The 24296-nt window shown below is 41.1% G+C and overlaps 2 protein-coding genes across 2 annotated transcripts in view; one reads left to right on the forward strand and one right to left on the reverse strand.

The window, feature by feature from the left end:
• Positions 1-24296, reverse strand: part of MCPH1 (microcephalin 1) — a 99364-nt gene that overhangs the window by 33100 nt on the left and 41968 nt on the right. The window lies entirely within an intron of this gene.
• Positions 1-24296, forward strand: part of ANGPT2 (angiopoietin 2) — a 44851-nt gene that overhangs the window by 2872 nt on the left and 17683 nt on the right. The window contains exons 2-3 of the mRNA XM_035109952.3: positions 20475-20630; positions 23996-24117. Coding sequence (XP_034965843.3) covers positions 20475-20630; positions 23996-24117 — 278 coding nt within the window. The remainder of the gene's footprint in view (positions 1-20474; positions 20631-23995; positions 24118-24296) is intronic.

A 24296-nucleotide genomic window follows, 5' to 3' on the forward strand; every position in this document is an offset into this window, starting at 1 on the left:
CAAGCACATTTAGCAAAGTCATTAAAACCAGGTACTTGCCTTTGGAGGTCAGTCAATCCATTTAAAAAACAAATAAACATTCTATTTCTACATTTTATCAACTGACAATGCAATCGTGCAGAAGTAAGGTCCATTGGGTTAAACAAAACCCTAACTATTTATTGGATGGCATTGGTTTTGTGTTTGGCTTGTCATTCCTTTAACATGTGGCACCTATGCTATTTTACCCTCATTATCATCAAACAACTTATGTCCCAAACTGTCTTTCTAATGAAACCTAGTAAATAAAAATAACATGAAGAAAAATCCATAGGGATCATTCCAATTCATTATTTATAAACGCTTTTATGCTAAGGCAAATTAATGTACATAATACATGGATGCCCTTGAATGCCACTTTGTAACCATTTCAACTGGTTCTGGGAAATCTGACAATTTTAATTTCCCCTTTTCCCTTTAGTGAGCCTTCCTAAACCCTAGGAACCACTTAATTTTGAAGGGTGCTTGAAATAACGCTGCCAGCATAAAAATCTTTCTAGCACCAGTTATGCACAAAAGCTTTGTTTCAAATGCATTCTACATCCTCACACAGCATCACATTTCCCACCTTCAATCAGTCATCAAAAGGAAATGTTATGTTTCTGAATGGACACCAAACTGTCTGAATGGAAGAGAGTGGAAATCACTGTGGATGCCTCGCAATCACAATAGGAAGCTGGAAGGTGTCAGTGTTGCTGTGCATTCCGGAAACTAACAGAAAACCAAGGCCAGTGTTTCAGACGTTCCTAGAAAACCACAATCACCATGGAAGGGCTTGCAGTTAAAATGAGACTAGTACTATTATTAGCGCACCACCTTATCTTCCTATATCTTTTAAAACCCCTTTTCTAAAAATACCAATTTGTCTGACGTCTGAGCAAAACTAATAATCTGGCATACCAAAAGAACAGGCTAATTTCTTATGGTATGTTCCAGCAAATCACAATTCAAGAGGAAGTAGTATCCTATAATGCATATAAGATTCTGCACCACAATAGTAGTCCTTTTAAGTATGCCACAACCCCGGAATTTTCCATTTTTATTTAAGTCTTCCCAATATTGCAGGAGAAAAACAAAGCCTGCTTGAGTTCGTTATAGGCTAAACAATATGTATTACATTCCCTTGTAATCAATTTCTAAAATACTTGATAATATAATGTTGTTTCCAAGAAACAACTATTGCCATTGTTAGTCTACAGTTGCAGTAGGTTCAAGATATGGAAAAATGAGGCTTTTACCCTGGTGTGGTTTGCAAACAGGTACAGCCATTAATTTGATTCACAGCTGCTTCACAGAAATAGCCTAACATATCAGACGAAGGGGTTGACAGCTCTGATGGTCGTGTAGTTACATTATTACAGCTAGGAATGTTGACAAATGAGATGCACTACCCTCTCAAGAGAGGCACGAAATAGTTAAAGGTTATCTGTGCTGGAGAGTAAACTAACTTTCCGCTAGCTGTTCTGAAAGGACCGTGCAAACCAGCTGTGGAGATGCCCACAAAAATAATGGCTCAAGAAATATTTGCAGACTCTTGCACACAAACTTTATTCAATGTACATACACTTACATATATACACTCAAACTGGCCAAATGCTGGCAAATATGCCCCTACTTCCCTGAACCCTACACCAGTGGCGTCCAAACTTTTTTCAAAGAGGGCCAGATTTGATGAAGGGCCGTGAGGGCCGACCAAAGTTGTTAACCTTTTTTTAAGGATTGAATATGTTGAGCTTTTTTAGGATTTTGCCCCAGAGTTGTTGAGCTGTTTTAGGATTAGGCGGGCCGGATTAGGCCCCCGAAACGGACTTTGGACATTCCTGCCCTACACTGACATTTAGCTGTGCAGATTCACATTCACTTCTGAAGGCCTGTTTCCCCCCTCATGTCTGTTATACAGAGGAATCTCTGCTCCTTGTCCAGACTCTTCCCATTTCCTCCTCCCTAACATCTCAGCATATTGACAGCCTAATGTGTATTACAGTAATATTGTTTTCCATGCTGCTAGTATATCCTCTGCTGAAGCAGAGGCTTGACAGCCATATGTCAAGAATGCTTTGATGGTGTTTCCTGCTTGGCAGGGGGTTGGACTGGATGGCCCTTGTGGTCTCTTCCAACTCTATGATTCTATGATTCTATGAACATCAGTGATACGGAGCAAGTAATTAAAAGCCACAAGATGCATTTGTAGTATTCAAGGAAGGTGTGGGTGTTGCTAGGGAACCTGTTTATTTATCGGCATGGAAGGCACAGCAGCTGCTTGTCAGTTAGTGCAGGGCCTTGTAATCAAAGGAGTGTGCAAGATGAGACTGGCATAATGGTTGCTGACGATGCAAAGGTAAATGAAGGCTGTGTATGGGCTGCCTTGATGGAAGTGTGCTCCTCTGTAGTTTTGATGGGAGAGAAGCATTTGGGAGATCTCTCACGGAGAGCAACCTAGCCTATTTGCAACCCTGGTTTCATACTCCACAAAGTATCTCTCCTACCCAGAGTGGTGAAAGTGGCTTTTTGAAGGAGGGCCGGCAATGGATCAATTAAATACCACTTATATCTCACCAGGCAATAGTCAGGTATTTAGCACATGTAGCACGAACAGTGCCACACCTGGCTAGCCCCACCTCCAACATCAGACATGCTGGCTTGCCTTAAACCATCTCTGCATTCAGCGGACCAGGAACCCAATTGTGTGGAAGCCTTCACATATATCTGCAAGCTTTATTGCTGCAGACTTTCATGCCAAATGCACAGACCGCAGGGGACAGGACATGCCAGCAAGTTTGATGTCAGGGGTGGGACTAGCTGGCATAGCCCTGCTCACAATTTGATCAGTGAGCAGGGAATAAAGAACTCAGCTATCTGCAGAAACTGCTGTCTTCTGTAAGGTTTCAGAGGCCAGGTCCTCCCGGAAGCTTTAAAGTGCACCCCCCTCTTCATAGCAAATGCAAATGCCGTAGCAAATGCAATTGACCTGCGCTAGCTTTTGTTTATAATCATCCGGGCATCTAGGACAAAGTGCCTTTAAGCATGAATAGAGTTCCTTCCACTCCGAGATCTTGTTCTCTGGAGGCCTTAGGTATTACAACACCCTACGGAACCTGTGCCAAATACCTAAAGGATTTACTACTCCCTTCCCACCGAAAAGCCTTTATGCTCGCGAGATTAAATGCTTTCCCTTCTGCAGTGGCTAAAGGCAGATTCTTACATACTCCATATCAAGCCCGTTTGTGTGCCTGCAGCCAAGAAGTACCAGATTCAATGGAACACATTCTCTTAGATTGCCCTTTACATAGCAGACCTCGCCAACTGATGCTGAGTAAAATGTTGGACGTCTGGCCCACAACCCCGAGGAGAAATCAAATGAGGTTTCTCCTGGCAGATCGGGGCAAAGATACCACTGTTCTAGTAGCTTCCTTTTTAGCCACAATTTTACGTGAAAGGGTTCCCAACGAACCATCCCTTCGGGAAATAGACCAGGCATAGCAGAATATCTAGTGCACACAACCACAGTGTGACCCTATAACCCTTGACAGCTTCACCCTTGTCCTTTAATTATCCCAGTGATCTGAAACGTTTTATACTGTGATGCCAATAAAGGTACTTGACTTGACTAGAATTCCTTCCGCCTAAAGGGAGTTTAAGAAAAGAAAAATCTAAGGATAATAACTGGAGAGTCATTATTGTTGAGAAAAGAGGAGGCCATGGGATCTGCTGTCCTCTTTCTCTTGCCCCTGTCTGAAAGGTGGCCTGGGTTGTGATGGACAGCCAGTTGTTTGACTGATGCATATGGTTTTGCAATGAGACAGCCGGTTCATCTGCATGACTTCTGGGAGATCAACACAGCTGCATGCAAGGTCACCAAATGCACACTGCCACACAGACCAGGGCATCTCCCTGGTTCTTTTACAGGTGAAGCTGTGTGCAGCAACACAGCATGCATTTGGGATGCAAAGCAGTGCACTACACAAATGTGCAATCATCATTCCCCAGCTACCTGGCAATCTAGAGCAGGACCACTATGATGACTCACTCTCTAACGGGCTGGTCTCCTAGTGTTCCTGAATGCCAAAGGCTTTGTTCCTGTTTTGAGTTGCACGCTAAACAGTTGAGAAAATGGACAGCAACACGCTCACTTGAGAAAGCTGGCAGCCTGGTAATGCCCAGTCTTAAATCAGGGAGCATGACCCTGACTCCTGCAGATCTCCAGAAGACTTTCATTCACTCACACACTTGTACTATTGCTGTCAGGTGACATCAAAATGCAGTAATAAGCAAGGCTGCTACCAGAGGCACCGGTTTGCATGTCACACACATGGTGTCTGGATGTTGAGAGGAGCTAGGGACAGAACCTGGTGGCCATGCAGCTTCAACACCCAGCGGCTCATCTTCCACCTCCTCTTGGTGCCGTCACTGGCAGGAGACTGCTTTGACTCAAGGAGCTGGCCACTGGAGCTGTGCTGCAGTTGGCTTTGTACTTTGGGGGCATGGGGGGCCCCTACTCCTGAAATATAGACAAGCTCAAAAGGACTCAGCCCACAGGAACTGATGCCCATGGCTGCACACTCATTCTTGGCTACATGGAATATCTGGAATTATTTCCCCATGCTCAGAGTAGCAGGCATCCAGGTGTGGAGGAATTTCAGTTCAATGGTAGAGTAGATGCTTCACTGTCTCACATTTAATCACTGGGACTTCCCAGTAAAGAATCTCAGATCACAGGGCTGGGAAAGACCTTGGAGAGGGAACTGCTACCGTAGTTAAACCAGTCATAGTGAGCTAGATAGACAATGGCTCTGACTCAGTTATCAGGCATGTTCATCTGTGTTCAGCATTTGAGTGGTCTGTTGACTGGCTTCCCTGCCATACTTTGAACAGTTCTGTTCAGTAGCACAGAACTGAGAACAAGCACAACTTCAGGCAAACTTTTCACTCCCCTGTTACTTTGCACATGGAAGGTGAGCTTATTCATTACAATTATTGATGTAACTGCCATTCAGACAGATGGATCAATGGCAACATCTCACTCAACTGCGCTCCACGAAGGAGCTCCTGTGACAAAACCTAAAATGACTGGACCAAAGTTCAACACACCCTATTTTAGATCACAAAATAGACCACTGGGCTTGTCCAGCTTTGTGGGAAAACATTCTTTTTTTCAAAAAGTATTTTAGTTAAGTTGTGCAAGAGCTTCTACTTAAAAAGGCCGCATACAAAAATTCCAAACAACTGATGTGTACAGCAGAAGACCCTTTTTATAATACGCAGTTTTAGCCTGGAATATATATCTTATTATTATGTTTTTACTTTAAGCTATTTGTATAACATCAATTGGCCAGTTTGCTTCCTGAGTGGAATAGGCTCACTTCACTGGGTAAACTTTAGATGCTTTGAAAAAACTGATGTAAATAAATCACTGACCTTTTCAAATCCTTTAATATTCTAATGGAGAAAATACATACCATACTATACAGCTATTACACTGTTACAGTACAGCTGTTAACATAATTTTTAGTTAACAAAATTTTGAGATCTTTGGGATGTGAGGAGACCCCACGGGCCAATCCGTTGTGTGTTAAGCTCCACACTAGCATAAAATTTATTAGCCATGAGACAAAATAGTTCCAGTGGTTTTTATTTCAAATCATTGTTTGGTGTACAAGAATGAGAGATAGCATAACAGATTTCATACAGCAGGGAGAAGTGACCTGTTTCAAGCAGCACCATAGAAGTGGGAGAAATAGATGAAGGCAGGAATTGGTGTGCAAATGATTTGGCGAGATTTGGAATTATTCTGGTGGGTGGAGGCTTCCTTAAGGGAGCAAAATTTATTTTTATTTATGTACTGTTTTCAAGCTATTACATCAGCTTAAGTTGCCACTCTTCTTTAGTTGGCACCTCACTCATTTTCCATTTTGGGGCTAACAAAACACGGGCCACAGTAGTGGCATACATAAATAACCTTTTTTGACACCTGGGAATTTCATTCTGAATTACCCCCGACAGAAAGGACTCTGGTTTTTTCCGTGGTTTTTTTTTTTGAAAGTACTTTTAAACATTTTTTTTTCAATTCATTATGGATTATTTCCCAATACTCTTTTACCCTTTTACAGGTCCACCACATATGAAAGAACGTTCCCTCTACCACTTTGCATCTCCAGCACTTATCTGATTCAGTCTTATATATCTTAGCAAGCCTAATTTAGCAAGTTATTACTATCCATTTATTATTTCTATCCCACCTTTCTGTCAAGGAGCTCAAGGTGGCATACATGATTCTCCTGCTTCCCATTTCATCCTCACAAAGAGGTCTGTGAAGTAGATTAGGCTGAGTGATGGTGACTGGACAAAGTCACCCAGTAGAATCCACAGAACACATTCTACTGAGTTGTCCCTTTTATAATGATTTAAGGCAATATCTTATAGACCCGTATTTATCTCAGTTTAGTTCCCGACCAAGAGAACGGCAGGCAGCATATTTGCTAAACAAGCCCACTGGGAAAATAACCTTCTCAGTGGCTAAATTCCTCTTCCTGGCGCTCAAGTGTCGGAAACGTATAATCGAATGTCTTGATGTGGGTTATCTGTAGGAGGTTTAGTAGCGCGGTCATACCCCATTTATGTATCCCTCTGATGCCTTCAGTTTTATATTTTTATATTTTTATGTATCCCTCTGATGCCTTCAGTTTTATATGTTTATCTTTGTATTGAGAAATGTTTTTTGTTTCTGACTATCGGTCGAAGAAAGTATATTGATTGATTGAAGTCACCCAGTGAGCTTCATGGCTCAGTGGAGATTTGAACCCTGGTTTCCCAAGTCCTAGTTCAATACATCCAAATGTCATCTGGATGCTGTGCCAGACAGCAAGATGTCAGCAATGCCGCTTCCCCCTGTCTACCAATAATCCTCCACGGTGATGAAAAACCATTGGTGATTATTTTTATCCAAGCTTCCTTTGAGCTGGTCTCCGGCCTACAGTTAAAGAAAGTACTGTTGTCTCTAGCTGACAGTACCACCAAATGCCACCAACCACATAGTTTTCAATAGCACGAAAATGTTCAGCTTTGATACGTGCCATCACAAATGGCGTGGATGGCAATTTTGACCTTGGAAACCTCTCTCTCTCTCTATACAAAGAGGGTATCTAGGTGATTCATTACACTATATGAGTCTCTGAGCTGCAGAGCAAGGTACAAATTCTTCAGGTATGGGCATATTAAAACTTAGCAAAATCTGGTAGAAGATGACCAAGTGAAGAAGAGGTAAAAAGAAATCCAGAACAGATACATAATGCATAAGAAAACCTGTGGAAAACATTTGCTGTCTTAAAAAAATACTTCAGTTCATTGGCACATATACCTTGTTTTGAGAGTTTCTTGACTCTGCCTAGTTTCTACTTGAATTGGCCACACAACCAGGGATTTTGAGAAGCAAATGGTCCAATGCAACAAGCATCTTCAAAGCAAATAAGGCTCTAGGAGGAAGCACCAAGGTTATGCCACTGCATGACTTGGGCTATTTCCCCCATATTGCCAAGGATGCTTGACTGTCTGAGATCGTGCAAATGTGTCATATAGAATTGGACAGAGAAAATACATGGAGGTGGTATCAAAGATGACCCGGATTTGGATAATCAGAACATACTGAGGGAGCTTGGTGGTGGGGATCTTACTCCTATGGCATCCTAACATTATTACACTAATTAGTAACCTTCCTACTACCGGTAACTGTAAATAAACTTTAAACTGGAAAATATTATTATTTTTGGGTTTCAATAAGTTGATAATGCATGGTGTTATAGATGACATTAAGTACTTTGTTGCAGTAACTCCATACGATCATACAGGGCAAGACAATGTGTACAAAGTCTGATTTTATTGTACAGGGTAATTCATAATGAAGTATACAGTTTCCATTTACTATAAATGGAAATTGCATACTTCATGATGAATTACCCTATCTTACATATCTAACATACATTATTTTTATATATTTTGCTTGGCCTGTGTGGCTTCAGATGCCATTGGAAATGATTGGGTAGAGGCTTTGAAGCTTGCATTTATTAAAGAAGTAAGTATATTTTTCAACATCCAGATCCACTTATTCCATTATTAGATTGAATCCTATTAGACTTCTGCCCCATTTCTTTTTAAATTTATTGCTTAGAAATTGTAGGTTTTGGACTGACCCATTTCTTGAAGTTAAAGCAGGTTAGCCAGATGGAAAAGTTTCCAAGAAAAAAGAAAGAAAGAAACGGGAGGGTGGGGGGTAGAACATCACTTGTCTAAGTCAACCTATAAGTAATCATTTTAGCTCCAAATGAGGTGCACTTTCTGCAAGACCTGAATGCAACAAGCAGGTTCTCATAACATATTAAATTTATACTATTACGTTATGTGCTTAGACAGAATATATTACTATTCTAAAGTAAACTATTATCAATTCTGTTCTTAAATTTGATTATTGGGCAGAATAAATCCAAGAAGCTGGGAACATATGGGACTCGTTCGCACTGAACTGTCTCTGCCTTTGCAAGTTGCTCCAATCTTCTCTAGCAAAAAAGTTTCTTATTCAATAGCAGACATGCATCCACAGTAGAAAACATTGCAGATATTTGAGAAACGTTTGTCCACCTGTTGCGTAACAACCTCTGTGAATATTTAAGAAAGGTCAATAAGAACTTTTGGAAGAATAGTTTGGTAGCTTCTGAAATGCTGTGCTCAGGGGGCTGCAGGCAGAAAGCGATTTATATTCTTTCAAAGCGTGTTCTTTTGAGAGCAATTTCCTTCAAGTGCAATATTGTTTAAGTTGGGTCTAATGCTTGGCTACCAGCAAATAGGTACCCTTAGGAAGCTAAAACACAAGCAGCATGCTTGGGAAATCAAAGCAGTCGCTTTATTGCTGTGTAAAAACCGGCACAAAAGCCAAACCAACTAAGCTGCTTTCCACAAAAACAGGCAGCAGTAGAATGCGAGGCATTTCACAGTCAGGGGCTGGAGGCATATAAAATTATCTCTGAAGGCAATTTATATCCTGTGATGCATAAATAGAAGTGGGCTCAACTCGCCAATTAGGCATTGTGGCTTGGATACAAAGATCCCTGTGCACGAGCGGAAAGGATTTCTGCACAACTCACCTTCTCCCTAATTTTCTCCTATATGCACCCACAAAACCACCCCAGAAGCTCTAACGTTGAGCGTGATGCGAAATGGGGATCTGCAGCTGAGGAATGTGACCTTCCCACATGCATAAGAAAATGCTTTTCGCTGTTCTTTCTACATTACACATGATGGAGAGCAGCAAACGGTCACAGCTTCCTAATTAATAACAACAACAACAACAACAACAACAATAATACCTCGCCCATCTGACTGGGTTGCCCCAGTCACTCTGGTTGGCTTCCGACATATATTAAACATAATAAAACATTGCACATTAAAAAGCTTCCCTATACAGGCCCGCCTTCAGATGTCTTCTAAAGATGATAGAATTACTCATCCCCTTGACATCAGATGGGAAGCTGTTCCGCTGAGCTGAGCTGGTCAGTAATGTTACAGTCTACGTGTGAGTTTCCCCTTTATTCTGTTTTACGTTGCACGTAGTGAACCTTAAGCCAGGCATCCCCAAACTTCGGCCCTCCAGATGTTTTGGCCTACAATTCCCATCATCCCTGACCACTGGTCCTGTTAGCTAGGGATCATGGGAGTTGTAGGCCAAAACATCTGGAGGGCCACAGTTTGGGGATGCCTGCCTTAAGCTCTGCCCAGGTGGAATCTCTCAATGCTTCTTAGTGGTGAAACTGAGCTGAATGAAATCAATTTTACATGGAAAAATAAACCAGTGACTTAGCCATGACGATGGCTGACAAAGTCTATTAGGGAATTGGAAATTCAACAGCTTTCTGACTTGTTGCACGTACTATGTGCCTGCCATTTTCTTAACACCAGTGCTGTCCTTCCCTCACTTTCTTTAAAGTTCAGTATTATTAGAATTTCAGTTGTTCTGAAGAGGCTGGGGATGGTGTGTGGTGTCTGTCCTCCACTCGCCACGAACATTTCTCTAGTACTCTGCAGCCTCCCCTGGCACCACATGGTTCCTGATCTGAAAAAGGCCCATGAGACAAGTTTACCTCATAACGGGCTTTTTTTTATTGAGGCCCAGGAACCTGGGAAAGCCACAGAGTACAGATCACTGGTGAGGTGATTTGGAGAATGAGAGGAGGGATGCTCCTAAACATCCCTTAAAGGTAAAGGTACCCCTGACCATTAGGTCCAGTTGCGGACGACTCTGGGGTTGCGCACTCATCTAGCTCTATAGGCCGAGGGAGCCGGCATTTGTCCGCAGTTTTTTCGGGCCAGCATGACTAAGCCGCTTCTGGCGAAACAGAGCAGCGCATGGAAATGCCGTTTACCTTCCTGCTGGAGTGGTACCTATTTATCTACTTGCACTTTGACGTGCTTTTGAACTGCTAGGTGGGCAGGAGCTGGGACCGAAAAACGGGAGCTCACCCCATAATGGGGATTCGAACTGCCGGCGTTCTGATTGGCAAGCCCTAGGCTCTGTGGTTTAGACATCCCTTAGACACCTCAAAAGTAACACAGGCACAACAGAAAGCTTACGTCCCTCCTAGGAGAATTGCACTGACATTTTTCTCTCACTGTTAATAATTTCCTCCCGCATTAACTGATGGAGAAATGTCAAAAATTGCAGGAGAATTTTTTTGGCACAACGCAAATACCCAAGCTGGTTCAGTTATATGAGTAATTTAAGAAAAAGCAAATCCTGTAAAAAGTACAGCGTTCATTCCAACAGTAGGAAAAAGTGAAACATATACCAAGCTACTCTTTTATACGAGGAAATTGATTATGGATTATGGCATATTAGTATCCAAACCAAGGAATTCATCCTATATTCAGATGTTAGCATACTTCAGGTAGCTCCCAGGATTTTCTTACTAGGCATTCCATTAAGAGCTCGTGTGACCACAGTGAAATGGATGCTTGAAAACAGGAGCTGCTAAACTTTGTGGGCACATGGGCATGTTTGCAAACTGGAGAAGCCGTTGTGGGCACAACATACGGAAATGTGATATGCTGAGTCTGGCATATTGCCTGTTAGGAACTGCCTAATTCTCACACACATTTTGTTCCAAAGGCAGAACCTTAAAGAAATATTGTAAATGTTTGGAATGCTGTGGAATGATTAAAAGGTCATGATTTTTCACATAGATACTGTACCATACCTTGTTCTGCATCTAATGTTCTCAAAAGTCTTCAGTAATTGTTGTTAATTCTCCTTATTGATTATTTTATTGTTTTATTTTTATTTTTTTGTAAACCGCCTTGAGGTTTTTGTTTTTAACATTCAAGCAGTGTATAAATTTTATGAAATAACTAAATAAAGTAAGAAACAAATCCTGGAACAATAAACTTATATGAACAAAACTGCAGAGCTAGCAGTTAAAACAACAGATAAAATAATTTAAAATAACAATAGATAAATAAATAATTAAAAAATCAACAATAAACCCATGGTAGGATGGATTTTGACTGGTGCCTCAAAGATGACAGACAAAACACACACCAAACTTGCTGACAGAGAAGATTCCACAGTCTGGGTCTAACCACAGATCACCTGTTTGACCTCTGAAGGTACGGAGTGTAATCAGAGAAAGGCCTTTGGGGAAGATGATGAATATTTGTTCAACTTAAGAAGTACAGTGGTACCTCGAGTTAAGTACCCAATCCATTCCGGGGTGCTAATTGCATTCCGAAAAGTACCGAACCCGAGTGGCGCTTTAGCGCATGTGTGAAGCACCGATAGAGCACTTTTGCGCACGCGCGAAGCGCACAGAATGCTCCTGCGCATATGCGCGTGGCGGAACCCGGAAGTAAACACTTCCAGGTCCGCCGAGTACGCAACCTGAAAGTGCGCAACCCGCAGCGTACTCAACCCAAGGTATGGCTGTAAATCTCTTCTGTCCAGTGGGGCTTATTCCCTACTTAAGGGTCCCCATGAATTTTTCATACTGAGTAGTGACGTCTTTTATGCAGAGAGAAAGTGTATGTATAAGACCCAGTTCTTACGTTTTGGGTAGACCCACAATTTCATAATGCATACAAGTACTGCCAAAACAAACTCTAAGGTCAATGGGTGCTTTCAAGAACCAATAAATAGCTAGTCCAAGTAACACTTTTCCAGCCTTCGGAATTACAGAATACCATCGCAAAAAAGAATTTTCAAATAACCAATCAAACATAGTTGAGACATTTGGCTTCAAAGACGGTAGCTTTCCTTTCAATTTAGCACACAAATGGTTTTCATTAAGATAATCTCCTCCCCAGCATTTTGGTTTCCATCTTTTGTTTACTGTTGTAAGAGTTATCACTTAAAATTTATGGAAGGTATATCTCTGTGCTTATATACATGCCACACACACACATATGCTTGTTGCCCTGAGCATTTCCAATGTATCCCAATGTCTGTCTAGCTAGTTTTCATTTAGTTACTTTCACCTTTTTTGTTTGTTGACAGGAAAAGGAGATAAGAGAGGCAAGCTTAGCTGGAGGTCTGGACTGACAGAGACGCTCTCAGCAGGCTGTATATAAAATTAATACTGTAGGCTTCTCAAGCATTCCCATCTGCATTCTCAAGAGGATTGTTTTTTCTTGACAAACAACAGAGGTCTACAGGGACTTCCTGCCCGAACTATAAAGGGCAGCAAACCAGTTTTAAATTGACTCTTTTCCAGCCTGGAGTTATGTACTTGTTATGCTGCAAATTTCACAAGACTAAATTCTTGTTACTGGGAATCTATCTATCTATGTCAATATATCCATGTAGCTATCTAACATTAAGAGGACAGAAAACAAGAGACAGAAAATAAATAACAGGCTCTTGTGGGGGGGGAAGTGAATTGTGAAAGTATAATTCTTTTAATTTTAAGCTTTGCAGAATAGAATTGAAAGGATTACAGGCAAGCTGATAGAGGGTGACATTTGCTTCAGGGGAAAGCGAAGCCCTTAATGAAATCCATAAGCCTGACTTCCAGCGCTTTTAGGAAAACCATGCCCTTCCCCAGCTGTCTAAAGCCAGTATCTAAAGAGGGTATCATAAACGATTTGTGGGCAGGGGACCCTGTCAACAAAGCACTGGCATAAAATGAATTTAAAACGTTATATAAAATGAGAACACAGTTAAGCAGCAAGCTAAGAACCATATTTTTCCTGTTCACGTGAAATAATAAATGGCAGCTGAATCCCCCCCCTCCACAACGCATGGGGACGTGGCCAAAGATAGTTGCTAAAACATGGTGTCCCCTTTCAAAGTCAACAAGCTACTGAAGCAAGAACCTCTGTGTTTAAACCCTATAAACTTCAAACAGAATTCAGAAGGTTTAAGAATATACTTGTTGAAGCAGCTGGTAGATCAGACTGGATGTATATGATAACAGCGTGGAAATGCTGAAGTCCCCACTGCAATGACGCGGAAAGTGAGGCCATGGAGAATGGCAGCCCCTCTCGGCCTACTCCTTTAAACTAGACTTTTGCTATAAATGCAAGGCTTTGTTTTGAAATAAATCACAGCACCAAGCTATGACTCTATACATAGGAAGATCTTTGATTTTCAGTGGGACTCATCCTGGGCACTCTTCTCACATTACCTTAGTAATCCTGCACTTTTCCACACCACCTTCAAGGTCAGAAGCTTCTGAAGGAGTCCACAGTATTATTCACCCCATGCCAACCCTGCCCAGCTTCCAAGAACTGGGTGACTTTAGCATTAGGGGAAGCCGCTGTCTGCATGAAAAGTATGCGCTCTGCCTCTGAGCTATGGCCCCTTCTCAAAATCAAGTTATTCCATGTATCTCCTGCACAGTATCTCTCTGGGATTTGCAGACTTTAAAAAATCCAACACCGAGACAAGACCAATGATTATCCCAAAGGATAGGTTACAAATTAGTGACTGCGCATTGCCCTTTGCCAAGAATATATACTGTATATTCCTGCGTATAAGACTACTTTTTAACCCAGGAAAATCTTCTCAAAAGTCGGGGGTCGGCTTATACACTGGGTCCTATTTCTTATACAGCGAGTATATCCCAAACTCTATATTTTAACTGGAAAAGTTGGGGGTCGTCTTATACACCCAGTCGTCTTGTACGCCGGAATGGTAATCTGCCAAGGCCCTTCTGACTGAAGACTTGACGAAAACAAGTTGGAGATGGCTGGTGGTGAGAAGATACTATTTGTTTTCTGATGGAGTGAAAAATTTCCAGGTCACATGCACACCATATATTTGGGCTTTCCCAAAAGAATCTTGGGAACTGCGGTTTGTTAAGGGTAATGGGAATTGTAGCCCTGTGAGGTGTAGACGGCAGTTCTCATGTTTTCTTAGGGGAAACCATGTGCTATAAATATATGGGGCAGATGTGACTTCACTCTCTCTCCCAGCAGGCCCTACCACATAACGTAGTTGCAAAGAAAAAAAAAAGGAGTGGGGCCATGTTCTCTGGCCTCTTTTGAGATAGGAATATAAAGATATATTTCACACCCCTGTCCTTTTTTACAGGACATCATAAGCAACTTTAGAACACCACTTGAAATGGCCAAATATCCTCTTTTTCCATCAGAAAAAAATCTCCAGATTAGATTTATTGTTTTCTAACTCCTACAGCATGATCAACATGCTATGAAGAAAAGAAAACCATTGAAAGAGGATGATGGCATACTATTAATGTTTCACAGAAGGTTCAACTAATAAAAATTTGGGAGTCCACATAGTTTGAACTGAACAGTTTTTCAGGGGAATAATCTGGGGAAAAACGATGAAGTCCTCATTAACATTATAATACCCTAGAATATTGGACTAACAGCATTACAGAAGGGTAAACTAACAAGTTGCACATATTTAAAAACCCACACAATTATGATAATGCCTAATAGTGTACAAAAATCCTGCCTCCTAGACTGAAGAAAGCTTCTAAAAAGGCCACTCCAGTTCATCAATTGTGAACACTTTCAGAATAATAAATTGCCACCATCATGTTTTGTTTTGTTTTAAGTAATAATAATGTTGCCGGCTAATTACAATTAAAAAAGAAAAAAGAAATGTGAATGCTATTATGTCTCTCATAGTAAATTTAATAGAGGTGTTATTATTATTATTTTTTAAGATATGCCCCTAAAGAAAGGTTGTGCTTTTTGTGGTTCAATAAACCTTTTTGCATCTTTAATATTCTGCTTTGCATTAGAAAACAGAAGCCAGTAGGAAATGCTGTGGGCACATTAATTGTGCTTTATTGGTGATAAAAGTAAGAAACGAAACTTTAAGTGACCTTAACTCACCTATGTAGTTCTACCTTTTCTTACTATTATTTGTTTATCCAAGTCTCATGTATTTAATATGTCTGCTCTGGTTTTATATGACCTGTAAATTGTGGGGTGGGGTGGGGGGATGGAGCCTCTAATTGAACCAGCATATTACTGTGGCATGCTGTTCCTGTACAACTCATCATAGTAACCTATAGCAAATTCATAGATTTTTCTAAGACTACATGTACGTTTTTCCACATAATGCAAAATTGTTCTGGTATGTGGTTTCTCAGGACTGAATTTGAGACACGCACCATGAAATTAGGCAGGGACAATAAGGTTACTGAGTGATGGGTATTATAGCCTTGAACTTTCTGAAATATACTTTGTCAAAGCTATACTTTTCTGGGCCCATCTGCTGATATTAAAACTCAGTAAACCTGGGATAAGATTGCAGGTGGAAGTGAACCCAGCTACTCCACTTCGCAATCTTGTTCCAGGTTTGTCTGTTTATTTGCTTACTTAGCCTGTCAGATCCATCTTTTGGTGTTGGGTCACTCCGGAGCTGATTCCATGAAAACACCAAAAAGTAGGTACTTCTCATGAACAAGCCTTCATTGGAATACAGCTTCAGAGTGACAGTGTGGTGCAGCAGTTAGACTGCAATGCCGGGTAAGGATTGAGGAAACCCTCAGCAGTGAAGCTCACCAGGTGACCTTAGGCCTGTCACCATCTCTCAGCCTAACTTGCCTGCAGAGTTTTGTGAGGATAAAAAGGGGAAGAAGCATCAAAAGCCACATGCAGAAAATAAACTTTGCCTAGGAACCAAAGAACTACTTGAAGTTTCTGCATGAAGGGAGCTTGTGCCCCCCCCCAAACAACAACAACCCCCGCATCCTTGTGTGGCACAGTGGAAGCTTTTATAACTGACAAGACTTTCAAGAGCAGTTGATATAGGCTCAGAATCCAGGGATGAAGGGAGCAAATGACTTTTGGCAGCATTTTCTCCTTTCCACTGCCATGTCCCACCCCTCAGCGGGGCTAATACTTGTTACAGTGGTACCTCAGGTTAAGTACTTAATTGGTTCCGGAGGTCCGTACTTAACCTGAAGCGTACTCAACCTGAAGCGAACTTTCCCATTGAAAGTAATGGAAAGTGGATTAATCCGTTCCAGATGGTTCCAGGTTGAAAGTACTCAACCTGAAGCGTACTTAACCCGAGGTATGACTGTACTTCTCACCTCTATTGTAATGATTAGGGTGCTGCACTAGGACCAAGGAGATCTGGGTTCAAATGCAAGCTCTGTTGCAACTTTGGACTACAGTACTCAATGTGAAAGTCTGGAAGCTAATGTTATGCGGTAGCTGGAGGTGGAGGGAGAAGGCTATGGGATGGGATGAAAAGGATTTCCAGGAAAGGAAACACTCTCTGCCTATGATCCATCCCATTGTTATTCACCCTAGACCTTACATTCACAAAATTCTCTTCTGCTGTTAATCCACAGAAGGGACATGTTAGAGTACATCAAGGAGGCAGAATCAAGCCCCCACTTTTTAAAGGCTGATCTCCAAGACAACCTGGAACCAAATACCCTCAGGCTTGGGTACCTAAAGCAGTTCCTTCAATACTTGTTTTCAGGCTGGGATCTGAGGAAATGGGCAACTAGAGGGAATGGGCTTTCAAACAGCAGCTTTTCCCTTCATGCCATTGGGCATCCTGAAGGAGTGTATGAGGATCTGCTGTTTAAGGAAAAGTCAGGAATTCCAATGCACATTCCCAGGACCTTCTAAATTCCAGCCTAATTATCTCCAAGTAACTCAGTATTTTCAAGCTTAAATTTTTATGACTGTTCCAGTGAGATGCCTCCCACCAGCCGTCTGCATCGTGTACTTCAGCATTCACTTGTGCTTTTCTGTAAAATGGTGGCACTTAGTTGGCAAAAATGAAGAGTTGCGCATACAACAATCATTGCTGCCAAGAACACAAATGCATATATATGGAAAACTCAGTCCTCATAAATGCGAGGTTTTAGTTATTCCTCATCAATGTGGAATTATAAATCACATGGATGAGCAACTAAAATGTCTCAAGAAAAGCACAACCCATTTGTTAGTCTGGTGCCTGACTTGTTCTTTGAAACAGACGTAAACAAGAAGGTTCAAGGAGAGTCTTCATTTCAGACAGGAACTGGCAAATCCATTCTTATTTTAAAAATGATTAATAATGTACTTCCAACTGGTGTTCAAGGAATGGTATGTACTCAAACTAAACTGTATGTTTCCTTTTATTTCCTTGCAACTGTAAGCAGTCCAGTCCCTATTCCCCGGGTGAAAGTGTTGAGATGATGTCTTTTGAGGGAAGGTGAGTGGCATATAATTCTCTAAATACATCATCTCGACACATTCGAGTACATGCAGCTAGACTGAGTACATACAGTTTTGATTGAACAACCATAAAGTACACAAGTCCATGCCATGTATTTCCCCCAGGTTAGGTAAGGTCCAGAGAAATAGCTGGAGAATCTTTTGAATTGGGGATGAACTCCCCCAATCACTGTCACCTCTCCCAGTTCACCTGGAAGTAACAAAGTACAACAGACCTATCCTTCTTGAGTCTACAAGGCAACTTTTAAAGGCCACTAAATTATGGTTAAGCAAAACTGGGGTGGTGAACAATCTGTAAGCTTTGTACAAACAGTAAATGTGAAAATGAAGGATCTTCAGATGGAAAGTTGTAACTAGCTGTCTAAATTAAGCCCAGATATCGTCTACAATATCTGGGTTTCAGAGAAGAAAAAGTGATTATATATGATCTTCTGGCATCCAGGGAAATGAATTCAGCACTAAAAAGGACTTATTAGGATGGGCTGTGTGCTTAAGAGTAAGCCCCAAGAACCAATTTAATCAAAATAAAAGCAATTCAGAGATTTATAGCAAAAAAACCTCATACTGTACATCATTGCTGCATACCCTGGCATTAGAATAAGACGATACATAAAAAACACTTTCCTATTTAGAGGAGCTCAAAGGAGATAATGGCAACATGGGAAGGAAGAGAGAAGAAAAGGTCATGGCCCACAAATATTGTCAGGAGATACAATTAAGCATAATATTTCCCATTCGGAATGAGACTTTACTGAATAACTAGCTTGAGTTGGGAAATGAATGGCGAGAGATGAGAGTGCTTCTAGCTGCTGAGAACTTGGCTGGGGACAGGAGAGACCTTAGAAAATCTCTCAGAAATCAGAAAATTGGGAGGGGGGAGAGAATCAGTTTTCAGAGACTTTAAGGTCTAAGCAAAGTCACTGTACTTGCTAATCCATAATACAAAAAAGGATTTTTAATCCTTTTAAATAAAAAGCTTAATTAAAGCCTTGGACTATGGTGTTGGCGAGACCTGCTAAACAGTTATTATGCAGACGTGCCCAGAGAGCCTTTTGAAACAGTTGTTATTTTGGCATCCCTAGAAGGAAGACGTCATTTCTCACCCTTGCTTTTTATGTTTTGTTTGTCTAAAAGTTGAGCAACAATGTACAAACAGCATTGTTACAGCATACCAGACTTCTTGTCTAATCCCTAACAATGAAGGTGTAAGATGCTCTTAAACATTTGAACTCTTGGTTCAGGAAGGTGACTAAACTCTTAAGCCTTTGTCTAAGCTGCTCTGATATCTAAATGAAATTCCCACTGTTGCTAACACCAGCGCAGTGCCACCAGAGGTGACAATGGGTGGAAGCAGCCATATATCAAAAGTCAATTAAACTTCTCAAAGTGTGTGAGCAATGAACTCTTCCCAATGACACACAGGTGAATATATACATGCACATTTGCAACTCTATCCCCACACTGACCACCTGCTCCTGACCAAACCCTTCTTTACCACCAGCTGCCTCATGTATTAACTGTAAAGTAGCCTGAGCTTCTGAAACACAGGTTACTTATTGTTTCATCAAATTGATGGTGCTTGTCTTGCATCCATAATCTGTGCCCTTACAAGCATGCACACGAGATTCAAGATGTTTCCCCTTCTGTTGAGATATTGAATTTCTGGAGACCAAAGAATTCTGGAAAGCTCTAGTTCAGGCTGATGCATAAGCACATTAAAAAAAAAAATCAAAGAGAAAGGCACCCCAACATTTTCTCAATAAGGGGCGGTTGTGACAAAATAGTTTACCAGGCAGAGATACGGGAGCATAGAGACAGATGGGAAGTGTAACAAATCGACCCTTTCTCACTCGACACCAGCTTCTGGGTGGGTAGTGACTAGTTTGCACTGGATGGGTACTGTGAAGATGGAGTGGATTAGAATACCTGGCTAGTTAACTGCTGACAAGTCCCAGATCCATATGAAATGCTCCTTTCATATCCCCCCTGTCTCTACATTGACTATCGGGACAGTTACTATTAGCAGTTACTATCATACCTGCCAAGTCCCGGACTGCAGAATTCGGGAGCGGCAGCCGCGCGACACCGGAAGTCGCGTCTACGCACTTCTGGACATGCGTAGACGCGACTTTCGACGCCATTTTCGATGCCCATAGATGGGCAAAGCAGGGAAAAAAATGGCCGCTGGCAGGAGAATATAAGGGAGAAAAACGGGAGACTAAGAGATACGGGGGACCGCCGGGAAATGGTATGAAAAAAACGGGGGTTTCCCGGGGAAACGGGGTACTTGGCAGCTATTAGCAGGGCCAGTCAAATACATTTTGCTGCTTGAGGCAAAGACAAAATGGTGGCCCACTTTCTACATATAGGACTCAACTGGACTAGTAGCTGCATATTACTTCATCGCTGGTAACAAGACAGCATCCACCTAAAACAACAGGCTGTCAATGGGTGTGCAAGGGGGCCTTGGGAACAGTGCGGGCCTGCAGTTGTCTTGCACCCACCAGCACCTGCTACCTGAGTGGACTGGCTCCCCTTTCTAATGGCAGAGCTGGCTCAGGCATCTCCAGATGCTGATCTCTTGTTTGTTCTGCCTGTTAAACTCTCTCGCCCCCACTCCCGCGAAATGGAGGGGAAACATCTGTAATTTAAGAAATGCTTTGCAATCGACCCAGAATCATGTTTATAAATAAACAAAACAGCGCATGAACATAAAACCTTCTTCTTCTTGTGACATGCAGCTTGAAAGCTACATTCAGGATAACATGAAAAAAGAAATGGTGGAGATCCAGCAGAACGCAGTGCAGAACCAGACGGCGGTAATGATTGAAATCGGCACAAATCTGCTAAATCAAACCGCTGAACAGACCCGCAAATTAACAGATGTTGAAGCACATGTAAGTACCAGTCGTTCAAGCTGAAGCTAACTCTGAACTCAAAGGACTCATGTGCCCTATATTGTGTGCTTTAGGTCAGGCTGGGCAATATTTGCTTTCCAACATTGTGATATATCACCAGCTAAACGATGCGATGAACAGATATATCACAAGGTCTGAACTAAGGATAGAACTATATAGAGCAGGCATCCCCAAACTGCGGCCCTCCAGATGTTTTGGCCTACAACTCCCATGATCCCTAGCTAAGAGGACCAGTAGTCAGGGATGATGGGAATTGTAGTCCAAAACATCTGGAGGGCCGAAGTTTGGGGATGCCTGATATAGAGACATTGGCTGGCTTCACATTTTCTTCTAACATTATGATTTTTGCATTGCGCACACATATCATGATTCACGATACATTGCCATATGAAACCGATATCACGATATGGATTTCAAACCAGTTTTGGACGATATTATCGCCCAGCCCTACTAATTAGTCAATTACCGGTAAAACTTACAATAGTAGACTGCACAGTATAAATCATAACTCCAACGCTTGACAGCACCACAAAAATCCTGATCTTAGTCACAAATCTTCGTGGCTCTTTGTGTTTTGCACATAATAACAAAGCAACCAACCAATCACAGAATACATTTCTATGAATTGTTGAGGGGATAATCTTATAAAAATTATGAGGATCCATAAGGATCTATGGCTCTGTGAGGGGGAAACTGGTCTCCTTGCAACTCCCAGCACCAACAAACTACAATTCTTTGAGGGAAGCTATGACTGTTTAACATGGTATGATACTGCTTTAAAAGTATACTGCAGATGGAGGCTTGCTGTTTATATAGCTCTCTAATTTGCAAAGTGTTTCATGAAGGTTACTGTTATTCCTATTCACCAGCACAGTGGTCAAACTAATGTTTGAAACCGAGAAGTTCTGATCCGAACTAGCATCAAAATTCAGACCTGGGTCCAATTTGCAGCACTCAGGCTGCAAAAACTTGGAGTGACCTAAGTTATGCACCCCTTATGCAAGGCATAGTCTGCAATGGAACTTGGATTAGCCTGAGCATTTCAATGGTTATAATTTAGTTGCAGGGTAAATCAAAAGATTGAACTGAGTGGGAGAAAGGTTAGGGAGTAACAGGAAGCTACAAAGAAAAATAAATTGTCACATTTTTTTTCAAGTTGTTGTTCAAGTCCCAAATCAATTGTGGGGAACAGAGACATTCCCATACTCAGATTGGAACAACAACAAAAATTGCTCTTCATTTTAGATTTCAAGTCAGATCTCATCCAAAAATATGGTTATTATGGAGTAACCGCAAACTATTATATTCACAGAAAAAACAATATAGATGTTCTGAAATAATAAATTCATCTCAGAACTCCTTACATTCTTAGAATAAGCTAAGTAAGCTTTCGAGAGGAGCTTGTGCATAGTTACAGTTATTTTCCAGACTTTTAAACTGAAGTGAAGGGTGGTTGGGGAGGGAAAACCTAGTGTTAGCACATAGCGATTGGTTAGTATAAGAACCAAAAGCATTCTATACAGGACCGAAAACAAGGTGAGAAAATTCTGGAATGCACCACTTCAGATTGACGGTGTGAGGTTATATTTTCAAAAGTTCTTCCAACGTAGTAGTTCACCATATGTGGTAAACTAAGTACACCAGGGAAAGGGTTCTGCTACCCAATGACTCTCAGATCACTACTATATTTGCGCTGTAATATTGCTTCCTAAAAAGACGGAAACACTTAAATCTCTACTTCAGAACAATACTAAATCATCCCCGCTTCATTCCATTTTTCATGTCCAAGGTCAAAAGTGTGAGTAGCAGAGTAAATGAAACATTTGTTTGACCGCTTCCTAAAAGTCATGTGAATCAGTTTCAAACCATGTGTAATGTCACACTACTGCAAACTTATATGTCTGAAGGATGCTTTTATAGTTAGGATTAGCTTAGAAGCTGAATATTTGTGCTGGTGACTGGGTTTGTCCTGGGTTTAATTAACAGTGTAAGGGGATTAAGTAAATAACTACTCTTTCAAAGACACCATTTCTGGCCACAGTGATCCATGCTCTGGTTATCTCCCAAATGGGTCACTACAATCTGTTATTTGTGGAGCTGCTCTTGAAGACAGTTCTCAGAAGCTTCAGGAGCCTCAGTTAGCATAGACTGCCAGAATATTGACTAGTGCTGCCTAATTTACCCATATCACAGCAGTTTTAAAAGAACTGGCTGCCAGTTTATTTTGGGGCCCAATTGAAGGTGTTGGTTCCTACTTTAAAATTCAAAATGGTATGGGGCCCAAATTTCAGGAGTGTGTGTGTGTGTGTTTCATTTCAACCTGTTGCTGCTCTTTAAGATCTTCTACAGAAGCCCTTCCTATGTTCCTCTTTCACCAGAGGGACAAATATTATTACTTAAGGAAAAGAGTTTTCTTGGCAGTGTATCCTCAGTGATGGAATGTCCCCGCAAGAAGATTACTGGCACCAACATGGCTTTAATTTAGGTACCAGGCAAAATCATTTTGATTTTTTGAGGCATTTTAATAGACTTTAGTGAATTAATTTTGTAAGTTTTGGTACGTTTTGAAGTTTTATCTTCTCTTTTCTTAATATTTTGTGTTGTCTGTTACCTTGGAACTTGATATGATAAAGGGCAGTGTGTGTGTGTGTGTAATATCTTCTAATTAATGAATGAATTCCTCTGCAACAATTTGGAAATACCCTTAAGTGTGAAAACATGTCCTCAATGACCATTCAACATGAAGGATGTGAGTAATAAATTCCTCCTGCCAACTGAAGCCAAATTCTGATGAATTAAAAGAGTTATTTTAAAACACAATGAAGAGCATGCAGCAGAATGGAATGCTAAGCAACAGTCCATGTGACAATTTTGCTGCCTCATTCTTAAAAACAGATGTTGTTCTTGAGACTTCAAGAATAAGCAGCGGGTATCATACTAATGTGGAACCATGGAATTATTAATCAAGAAAGAAAAACAAACCCTATCTGCAGGTACACCCACAGTGACCTAGAAGTGACTCCGATCAGTGTGGCAACTTTGAAAACCACCACCATATCCACAAAATGGCTGTCACAACTGTGGATGCCGTCAGTCATTCATAAAACTGGGAACAGCTCAGGTCACGACACACAAGACTGATACAGCCCACATAAACTGCAACTTGTCTTCTGCAAATATAGACATAAGTAAATGTCACTTACATTTTATCAAACCTTTAAGAGGTTTTAGCTTTTCTTTCATTCAGGTAAATAGTGATGACAGGTATTTTAGGACGGGATTAATTTGTAAATTATTCTGAATTATTTCTAATGTGATTCAAGATTGCCTTTCTCAAAATGTAGGTACTGAATCAGACAACAAGGCTTGAGCTTCAGCTTCAGGCGCATTCAATTTCAACTATCAAACTAGAAAGGCAGATTTCAGATCAGACCAGCGAGATAGGAAAACTGCAAGAAAAAAACAGGTAATAACTCTTCCTACCTGGCAATGTATTATTGTTCTCAAATGTGCTTTATTCCCAGCAGGGAAATCTATAATGAGATGACGAATTGCATTGACTTCAGGATATTTCAAATGAGCATCAAGTCTTTTGTTTCAATGAAGAGAAATGGAGATGACTTTTTTTAACACCAGGAAATATTA

This window comes from Zootoca vivipara, chromosome 3 (assembly GCF_965207765.1).
Source record: "Zootoca vivipara chromosome 3, rZooViv2.hap1.1, whole genome shotgun sequence".
NCBI lineage: Eukaryota > Metazoa > Chordata > Lepidosauria > Squamata > Lacertidae > Zootoca > Zootoca vivipara.